At 42.3% G+C, this 10,823-nt stretch overlaps 1 protein-coding gene across 1 annotated transcript; it reads left to right on the top strand.

Annotated features, from left to right (window-relative positions):
• Nucleotides 1-90: 90 nt before the first annotated feature.
• Nucleotides 91-5,457, top strand: dcps (decapping enzyme, scavenger). Its single transcript, XM_042105709.1, has 6 exons — nucleotides 91-408; nucleotides 2,680-2,830; nucleotides 3,076-3,221; nucleotides 3,468-3,581; nucleotides 4,197-4,307; nucleotides 5,069-5,457. Exons 1-6 carry the CDS (start codon nucleotides 214-216, stop codon nucleotides 5,342-5,344), a joined length of 993 nt encoding a protein of 330 aa, XP_041961643.1. The 5' UTR covers nucleotides 91-213; the 3' UTR covers nucleotides 5,345-5,457.
• The last annotated feature ends 5,366 nt before the right edge of the window (nucleotides 5,458-10,823 follow it).

Here is a 10,823-nt window from a genome sequence, read left to right on the forward strand (position 1 = left end):
GTTCAACAGCCAATCAGCATCTGCTCCATGGCTTCGATAGCGTCATTCTTACTCGGTGGTTCTGCCTTGTCTGTAATTGGTTAGCCTAACTTACTCTTCAGGAAACTGTCTTACGCCATCATTGAATGAATGCACCTTCTCTCTCTCGACTATATTTCTTACTGAGAAGACAGGGCATTAGTCTAGTTTTTGCACATTTTGTAACGTTAAACCATGTCGGATACTGTTCAAAGGCCAGAAGTCAGTCAAGAAGAGGAATCAACCGATCGGAAGAAACAGAAAATTGAAACACAAACGGATACGAACAGTGGCAAAGGATCTGCACATCAAAATGTTTTAGCAAATTTTCTAATTAAGTCAGTGCTGCGTGATTCAACGCGGGAGAAAACAATATTCATTCATGGAGAGGTATGCAGTTACTAATGCAGTTTGGTTAAATAAAAACCTGACCAAACCTAAGGTAGTTTGTGGAAATCACTCACGGTTATGATACATGCGAAGGAACTGGCGAAGCATAGGCTACTTCTGTTTTCGGTTCTGCATGATAAATTAGCACTAGCTAGCCTAACTGATTAGACTAATCTTAAAACCCACGTTAGCATGTAATATAGAAATATGGTGCCATAAATCGATTGTGCATATATTTGACAAATTTACTAGTCAGACCTAATGCTTTGTGTGTTGCGCTCTCAGAAAACAGCTCTCGATTGTGATGTCTATGTTTTTACGGAAATGTGACTACAGGCGCATTTTGTGATGCATTCATTGTATAGGCCTAATAATAATATAATTAACAACCAACAATATGTTAATGTTAAGCACCACCTGTGCTTTATAAAACTCATACATTTTCCTGGTCAAACAAAAACAACCATAAAACAGGCAGTCAAAGTTCAGTTCACACTGATTAAAGATGAATGGTTCAAATTCATAGTTCACCATTTCGGTTTTGAACTAGGCCTACTTCAAAATTCAGTTCTAATGGAAACGCCAAATTATGTCAAGCATCCCAAACCAAGGGTCAAAGCATTCAGGATTAAACACACCTACACCCGCAAACATTTAAAAATAAAAAAAACATCCTAACACTCATGCACATTAGTATATCTGACTCAGAACAAAACATTTTCATTTACTGCACCTCTGAAAGCAAATTAACAACATTGCTACAATATTGTAGCGTGGCAGCATATGCACAGTTCTGGGGTGGTACTCCCATGGTTCTGTGAGGGGTGTGTATGAATTTTAATCAGAATCAGCTTTATTGGCCAGGTTTGCGTACACAAACAAGACATTTGACTCCAGGTTAATCTTTGCTTGCAAGTACAACATTCACATAACATATAAGGATAAACAAATAAACATTCACATAACATATAAGGATAAACAAATAAACATTCACTTAACATATAAGGATAAACAAATAAACATTCACATAACATATAAGGATACAAAAAAAAAAAAAAAACATAAAGGAGAAAAAGAATAAAAACAGAGCAGTAAGAGTAGAATGAAGGCAGTAGAACATGTCTGTGTATGAGAATAAAACAGAACAGTAAGAATAGAATGAAGGCAGTAGAACATGTCTATGTATGATAATAAATACAGTATGTACATTTGCAAATAAATAGATAAACCCTATGGGTGGTATAGTGTAGTGCAGTTGCTAATAAATAAATAGATAGACCCTATGGGTGGAATATGGTAGTGCAGTTGCTAATAAATAAATAGATAGACACTATGGGTGGGATATGGTAGTGCAGTTGCCAGGGGAGGGGGGGGGGGGGGTGCAGGTGAAGATGATCGCTTCCTTGTTGTCCCTGTCAAGGGTGCCATGGCAAGACACAAGCAAGATGCAATATACAGTTGAAAGGGTGGGGATAGTGCAATATCAGTAGACTGAGGTTTAAGATTAAAAATAAATATAGTGCAAGGCAGTTCAGTGCAATGATCATGTATTAATAATACTATTGTAACTGTAAGGTTGAAGTACACATGAGGTAGATGAGCAGAACAGTGTTGATTGACTTGTTCAGCATGAGGGTGGGGGCTTTTACTGAGTGTTCAACAGAGTGACTGCTTGGGGGAAGAAGCTGTCTTTGTGTCGGCTGGTTTTGGCAAACAGTGCCCTGTATCATCTGCCAGAGGGAAGGAGGTTGAACAGTCTGTGACCAGGATGTGAGGGATCTCTAGAGATTTTAGCTGCCCTTTTCCTGACTCTGGACGGGTACAGGTCCTGGATGGAGGGAAGGTCAGCTCCAATGATCCTCTCTGCAGCCCTAATTGCCCGTTGCAGTCTGGCCCTGTCCCGTTTGGTGGCTGACCCAAACCAGGCAGTGATGGAGGTGCAGATGACAGACTGAATGATGGCTGAGTAGAAAGTGATCAGCAGCTCCTTAGGCAGATTAAACTTCCTTAGTACCGAGTGAAGCTTACTGAGGGCATCAGGGACATGCAGATACAGAACGTGTCTTTATTTACCATGTTGAGAATTCTATTGTGGTTTACCGTTACCACCCTGAAACCATTCTGGATTACTTTGGGTAGAAAGTAGAATTAATATTTTGCCACAATATTTCAGTGCTTTTATTCAAATGGAAATGAAATAGCACCCCCCATGATTGCATATGAGTTCTTTTGAACACTGAAAACAGACATTTCTTTTCTTTTCCCATCAAGGTGGAGGACCAGGAGGCAATTGTAATCATGGAGAAGACTCCCATAGGCCATGACTCCCTCGCTGAGATGCTGAAAGACTCCACCCTGGAGCTGAAGATGAAAAATGACATCTACAGCACTTACCAGCTCATTCCTCCAGCCCATCTAAGCGGTAGGTACTCAGACCTGCCCCCCTCGCCCTGCAGATCATCTCGGGATGGTAGTGAGTCACAGTCCAACCCCAAGTGTATGAAGTTTATTCTGTTCCATATAGGTTTGCTTGACATTTACTGTGTGCTATGTAAACCAGACTGGTCAATTGTACGTCCCTTCTTCACTGATTACTGTTTAACAATGAATTCAGGAACGTGAAGCTCTAAACTGACATCTGTATCCTTGTCTTTCACTACCACTCAGATATGAAAACAACAGTGATTTGCCCAGCAACCCAAAAGCATGTGAAGAAGTACCAGGTCCAGGAGACATTCCTGGTGGAGGAGACGGAGGAGGACTATCGTTCTATCACCCTCCCCTACATTCAGAGCCAAAGCTTCAGTGTGCAGGTGTGCATGTTGCTGCCCCCCTCCCTCCCCCACATTGTTAACATTGTTAATTTCTGAGTTGCCTATTGTTGGTGTAACTGTGCTGAATTTGACCGACCGTGCAGTTCAGCCCTGCACCTGCCAAGTCTTGAACCCGCAACATGGCTAGCTATCGTATCTGCTGACTGCAATTGCACTGGTAGTCCCCCTTGTAGTCCTTTACTTTCTGCCTTTTAAATGCTGTTTACTTGACCTTCCTGTTTGCAGTGGGTTTACAATATCTTGGAGAAAAAAGCAGAGGCTGAACGGATAATTTGTGAAGATCCAGATCCCAAAACTGGTTTTGTTTTGCTCCCAGATTTTAAATGGGACATGAAGCAGGTAAGGTTCCTGGAAGGTATTCATATGTTGCTGTCATACCTGTCACAATGCATTGATCAAATGTATTTATGTATACATTAGCTCAACTTGTTTGTGTGTGTGTTTCCTTGATAAATGAAAGGTGCTCTAAGCGATGTTGGGTAACATCACTTCTGTTGACGTTCAAACAAAACAGAGAGCTAGCTCGCTACTCTCTCCCGTGCAATCGAAATTCTCCTTAACGCGCATGTCGTCTTTGATTGGCTGGAACAGTTTATGTTTTTATGGTCCAGGCTAGACCAAGCTGTTTTTATTGCTGTTTTTGGAGCCTGGGCTGTCCTCTGAGACCGCATTTTTTTTATAGTGTATTCAGGGCACAGGCAGCTAGCGGATGGTAAGGTGATGTTTGCGGTATGTGACAAAAATGTTTGAGATTAGAAACTACGTAACATCGCTTATAGCATCTTTTATTTCAAGCCAATTTGGTCTTATGTAGTTGTCATCCTGTTGTGTATTTTTTACCCTACATTTTTTGTTTTCATTTCAATTTCAATTGCATGATAAATTGCTTAAATCCTAGCAGTGTCTAACTCATTTGAATGTGTTGTGTGTGTGTGTGTGTCCTTTCTGTCCTAGCTTGACGACCTGTACTTGATTGCCATTGTTCGTTCAAGGGACATAAAGAGCCTGAGGGACCTCAGATCAGAGCACGTCCCTTTGCTTGAAAACATCTTGAGGAAAGGGCAGGTAAGTCTTGCAAAAAAGCTTGTGTGTGTCGATAATATGTTTGTTACTTGGCAGATGCCTTTGTCGAAAGTGACTTACAAAAATATCAACAAACATTACATCTATCTATCTATAAATTACAGGAACATCTGCCAGTCTGTGTGTCAGTGTGTGTGTGTGTGTGTTAACCAAATATCTGTCAAACTGTTTGTCCGTTCGATTTCAAACTTGGCAGGTGTCTTGCTACAGGCACGAGTAAGTGCAGTTCAAAGTTTGACGTTGTTTGGACAAGAAATGCAAAAGATCTTGTTCAATATATCGGTAAAAGAAGCACACATTGGCTTTCTCCACTCTACTGTATCCACTCCTCCTCTCACACAGCACTGTAGGCTTGCATATCTGTCGAACTGTTAGTCTGGTTTTCCAAACTTGACAAGTGTCTTGCTACGGGCACGAGTAAGTGCAGTGCCAGGTTTGACGTTGTTTGGATAAGTAATGCAAAAGATATCGCTAAATATATCGGTAAAAAGAAGCACACGTTGGCTTTCTCCGCTCTACCGTAGCCACTCCACCTCTCACACAGCACAACGCAGGAGCAGAGACGTTGCAGATAGATAGATAGATAGATAGATAGATAGATAGATAGATAACAATATAAAAAACATAACACCTACAGAGACGGTCTCAACAGTGTCCATAGAAACATTTTAACACAGTAACACAAAAGTAATGTAACGATGAAGGATGGCGGAATAAAATTACTGAAACATTGACTTCCACAGGAGGCCATTCTTAAAAAGTTCAGTGTCCCTGCTTGCAAGCTCCGTATTTACCTGCACTACCAGCCGTCCTACTACCACCTGCACGTGCACTTCACCTCTCTGAGTCACGATGCGCCAGGCTGCGGGGTGGAGAGAGCCCACCTGCTCTCAGACGTCATCTTGAACCTGAAGGGAAGCCCCATGTACTACCAGAAGCGCCCACTGTCCTTTCCCCTACGGGCAGATGACAACCTCGCCGTCAAGTTCAGAGAGGCTGGAAAGCTCCCAAACTGCTGACTGAACAGTTTACTGTCTTTTTAAATGATTGTGATTTTTTTAAAGTGGTTTTGTATAAATGTGTGTGTTTCTCTTTTTTTATAATAAAAAAAATGACAGCTGTTTTAATTCAATCATGTTTAATATTTTTTTGGCCTTTTTAATGAAAGGACAGTGCAGAATGACCGGAACCGAGCGGCAGAGAGAGTCCGGGGCGGGAATCGAACCCAGGTTGCCAGCCTATGGTGCAGGTGCCCCAGTTAGTCGCGCCACGCCTGGGGCCATGCCAGTGGTTTTCTGCCTAGCAATATGTTGCAGTGATTTTGTTCTCAGCTTAGGTCTTCACAAAAAAGTACAAAGCTAAAAATATTGAAACATTTACAGCTTGAACTGTTGTGTGAGTTGTAGTTTTAGTTTGACTCCTACCTAGCACATCATCTATCATTATTTGAAAATGAGTAATAAACAAAACGTTTTACACAGTAAAACCCCAGTATATTAGCCTAGAAATCTAGACGGACCCTAGCGGCAGCAAATTAATTTGCTCAGCCTGTACGTCTAGTATCAAACCATTTCTATTGGCTGACGCCGTGGACGTCATCCAATCACAGCGCTCTATTTTGTTAGAGAGTCTTAAGACGGGCTTAACAGGATGGCGACAGTCCTGCGACGGTGAACAACAAGGAAGGTGGCTATGGCGAACGAAGAGCGGTTGTTTGAATCGGTGTTGGTGTCAACTTTGGAGGAGTTGGACTTGTGCTTTTCTTTGAAAGTTGAGCAACACAATGCACTTAAGTCATTCCTTTCGAAGAAAGATGTATTTGCCGTTTTGCCGACCGGATACGGATATGGTCGTAGCGCTGGCCTATTGCATGCCTAGGCAGTTTTTTTTTTACATTTTTTTTATTGGTATCCAGAGCATTACAGAAAATATTCATCATTAAAGACACCTTGCATCCTGCCCAACAACTGTACACTCATAAGACATAAGACTTAGATAAGCAATACCACTCACATTAGTACAATCAAAAAAACATCTGGCCAATCTCCAGGTTATTACCCGTCACATTTCTCATGTGATTAACATACAGAAAAAGCAAACATATAGTACAAGCAAACAAAGAAGACACTTGACTGTCTTTTGATAACTTGTCCATGGCCTTCAATAAAAAGTCTGTCTGGTACCATAAACAGAACTATATACATTATAGAACTGGGAGGAATGTGTGTACTTAAATTAAGTATATACAGTATACGTTATATAAAATCTGCTTAGGCAGTTTGAAAGACAATTCTCTGCCCGCCCCTTGGACTAAGCGAGGTGAATGGCTCGATTCCAGACTATACATTTCAATGATATAGGATGGCCCGCCAGGCTACCAGTACATAGAAAAAGACATGACATAAATTTGAATTAAATAATAAGAATGGAAAAAGAGATAAGAAGGTAAAATAAATAATACTCATACAAAAACAAAAAGGTAAAATGAATAAAAGAGTACATGAAATAAAAATGGTCACATGGATAAAAAGATAAAAGGTTAGGGGAACACCACAGGAGCAGTGGGGCAGGTGCTAATAACACATTATTAATACAAAAATGTTGGGGGACAACTGCTACCGGCCACACAGAAAAGAAAATGGTTGCCTACAATTAAAGAATTAGGCTTTCTAACAACATATTAATACAGGGTATTCATGCAGGCTACTTATTGAATAGTATGAAGTCTTTCATTTGTGCTTTTAAACGTTACATTAGGAACAGCCTCTGGGTGTCACTGTCTCATCACCCAAAGATAGGACTGCCTTGTTGCGGTGTGTTCACAGTGTTTTCAATGTTGTATTAGCTCGCCTGGTGGTCTGGCGCCATGGGCAACTGTGTTGTGTGTGTGTGTGTGTGTGTACTATCTTGGTGATCTGAAACGCTTGGTCAGAGACGCAAAGCTTAAAGACATTTAGGGCATTTACTATGGATTTATGTTATAAAGTTATAATGCAGCGGTCATTTTTGACCGGGAACTGTGATCAGACATCGGGCACATTGTTGAAAAGGGTTCTTCTGTTTCTTAATCACTGTGTGTTCTGGGCGTAACATCCTTTAAACCAATGAGAGTGACATCTGTCATTCCCTTTAAGGTGAATTGCTAGGTACTTACGAGTTTAGCCCTTCCGAACGTGCCTGTCGGTTATTTTTGCCGAGTGGTCTAGGGCGATGCAAAGCCATCGGAAAAAATGGATCACATGCTGGCTCCTCTCGGCGAACACGCCCCTTGTTTCCTGTTCAAAGAACTTTTAGCTAGCAGTTACCTAGAGAGGTGAGGTTCCACTGCATCACTGACCCCCATGAGTTAGCTAGGGAGGCCGACAAAGTTTTCTTGGTGGTGCAGCACAGCAGGGCAACGGTCCATAATTGCGCCGCCGGTTCATCGCCACCAGAGGGAGCCATTATCGCCGCCACGCAGCTCAGGCAGCAGGGCCTCTATTACTGCCATGACCGTTTTGGGCCCAAAGCTACAAAGTGGCGAGCGCCATGCCACTTCAAGGAGTCCGGCGCTTACTAGCAGTAATGCGGCCACGTAGGCAGTTTGCTGTTTGCCACCGGACATTGTTTCCTCTGTGACACAAGCGCACAGGTAAGCGTGTTACCTGCCATGGACTTACCTGCTATGGACTGATATTCAGCAGGGGAAGCAAGGATACAAGGATACAAGGAAGTTTATTGTCACGTGCATATAGTTACTGGAAGTAAGAAATGCAGTGAAATTATGTCTGGTGTCAGCCTATTTGTGCATTAATGGGGGGGGGGGGGGAGTGCGCAGTGCGGTGGTGTGTTTCGGTGGACAGCAGCTTACCTGGAATTTTACGACAAAGACTCAGGTTGCGCTTGTCAATTTGTCCTCATCTACTACTCCATCACCTACTCTTGCAATTTTTGTGTATGCTTGTATGTGTGTGCCTGTGTGTGTGTGTGCCTGCCTTTGTGTGTGTGTCTGGTTGTGTGGGTGGGTTTGCATGCATATGTGTCTGTGCGTGTGGATGCGCGTATATGGACCTGGATAGGGCGAACCAGTTGAACCACTTCTACAACAGGTTTGACTGCCCTGCTCCAGCTCCAATGGCGTCGGTCTGTCTACCACCCCCAGGTAACTCACTGGATATTGCACCCCTCCCCCACATGGCGATCACGAACAATGAGGTAACATGACCTCAGTCAACAGCCATCAGACACACAGATCCCAGATGCACCCCTCCCCTCCCCTTACACCCCCCATCATTACAACAGATCAAGTGACAGCCCAACTAAAAAAACTGCAGCGGGGCCTGACAGACTGTGTCCAAGGCTGCTCAAGGCCTGTGCTGCTGAACTGGGGGATCCACTGAAGCACATCTTCAATTTGAGCCTACGCCTTGGACAAGTTCCAACACTGTGGAAGCCCTCATGTCTCACCCCTGTCCCTAAGAAGCCACACCCTAGTGAGCTTAGACCTGTCACTCTTACATCACATGTGATGAAAACAATGGAGCGACTGGTCTTACATAGCTGCCAACTCTCACGCATTGGCCGTGAGACACACGCATTTGATTAGTTTCACACACTCACACGCCACACCCACGATTTCTCACGCTGAAGTGTCAACCCGGTCGGTCAGATGCCTGAAAAATGAGTTTAGCCTATAGATCTACCTGTTGAGCCACGGTTATGCTTTCAGAGACGGTGAGAGGGTTCAAGAGCACCCCCTGTCTGTGGAATTTTCTAAATTTTCTCTCATTTGCGATGCTACTTCAAAAGCCATCCCAGGCGCATTCCCCCGGCTTTAGGTAGGCCTATGCTTTGAGTATTTTTCACGCTGAAGTGTCAACGTGGTAGGTCAAATACCTGGCAGATGAGGTTCAACTAAACTAAACCTATACATGATATCACCCATCATGTGAACAAGCGGAATCTAAGCTTTCCAATGATATTAGCGCCAAGTTGCTGTGATAAATGGTTCGCGAGAAAATTATCATTGAACCGACGTGCAATTTAGGCTAATCATATTTGCATTTTGCACACAGTGCACACCCATTACTCTCGGTTGTAATATCTCACTAACCCTTCACACAACATGTGGGAAACCCTATTATCACAATAAACAGCAAACCGTACCGAATACGAGGATATAAAGCATGCCTCTGTTTTTGAAATTGCAACACATTTCTACATAGCCTCATTGGGGCGAAATTATAATGTATTCTAATGTAAACTATTTGTCAGTAGGCCTACATACATTTTTGTAAATTGCTCAGTAGATTATCCCACTATCATGGTTCTTATATTGTCAGGTTCCAGCCAATCCCACTTACACAGATAAATGAATATAGGCCTATTTATATTGCCATGCTTTCTAGTGACATTAATGCAAAAATATAAAGAAAATCAAATGAGACACAAATATTGATATAAAGCCTGACATAAGCCATATGCAAACATTCACATCATGCAGATATGGGTACATCCTGAAAAAGGAATAGCCTGTAGGCTATGGCCATTACAATGACCAATATATTATCTTAAATGAACTAGCTGAAAAACACAGATGACCACTTCTGCATAATTTCATGGAGTGCTGAACATTTCTGAACTGTGAAATGGACCATATGTTTTTGTGGTTGTGAACTTATTGCAATATCACCATAACTATTCCACCTGTGTATGCATGGTTATAATTCTGAAGTGCAAAATAGCTTAGGCTACAGCACAAATATTTCCATAAAAATAAGCAAGTCTGACCTCTGAATTTATTTTTAAAAGTGCACCAGATTGATGCATTTAAAAGTTAAAATATACACACATTTCTTAAATTCTTACAAATCCCATACCCCCCACTGAAATGTCCCACCCACTTTCAGAATGCCATCGCCCATGGTCCTAGCATTAGGCTAGATCCCTTTGATACCAATGTTAATTTAACTCTGGGACCCTGGTCCCTACACCTGAGAACCATTGTACTTTTTACTGTACGGTATAATGCTGAACGAGCCAAACAAAAATTTCCGCAGCAAAATTTTGGTTGGCCCCACCAAATCTCACTCCAAGGTTTTTTGAAAAGTTGGCAGCCCTGGTCTTATGTATGCTCAGACCCCAGGCAGGCACGTGCAGAGAAGGGGGGCTACAGTGGCTCTAGCACCTGCCCTTTTGCCCTTGATGTCCAAGTGCCCTTTTGACAAGACCCGTTTTTTACTTAAAATTGTAATACTTCCGCTAGTTCCAATGTGAATATTCGCTAAAATGTCTCATTAATAGTTTGTGAAATTAGAAATGTACAAAAATAACAATTTTCTGTGTTAATTTAAATGCCTTGCGGCCACCAATCCGTGACGTCATACATTCAGTGAACTCTCGGTGCACGCAGGCACAGTGCTGCAGGAGACGTTTGGGAGCACGGTAAGGTCATTTGGCAGTTAGCCTATCTGAACATGCAATAGTATTCAGCTTAGAGATAGAGAATAAAATGTTTAA

The sequence above is a fragment of the Alosa sapidissima genome, chromosome 10, assembly GCF_018492685.1.
Source record: "Alosa sapidissima isolate fAloSap1 chromosome 10, fAloSap1.pri, whole genome shotgun sequence".
Lineage (NCBI taxonomy): Eukaryota > Metazoa > Chordata > Actinopteri > Clupeiformes > Clupeidae > Alosa > Alosa sapidissima.

Coding starts and splice junctions, on each gene's coding strand:
- dcps (XM_042105709.1), top strand. CDS start 214: ATGTCGGATACTGTTCAAAGGCCAGAAGTCAGTCAAGAAGAGGAATCA. Junction 3,582..4,196: donor TTAAATGGGACATGAAGCAG/GTAAGGTTCCTG, acceptor TTTCTGTCCTAG/CTTGACGACCTGTACTTGAT. Junction 4,308..5,068: donor ACATCTTGAGGAAAGGGCAG/GTAAGTCTTGCA, acceptor TGACTTCCACAG/GAGGCCATTCTTAAAAAGTT.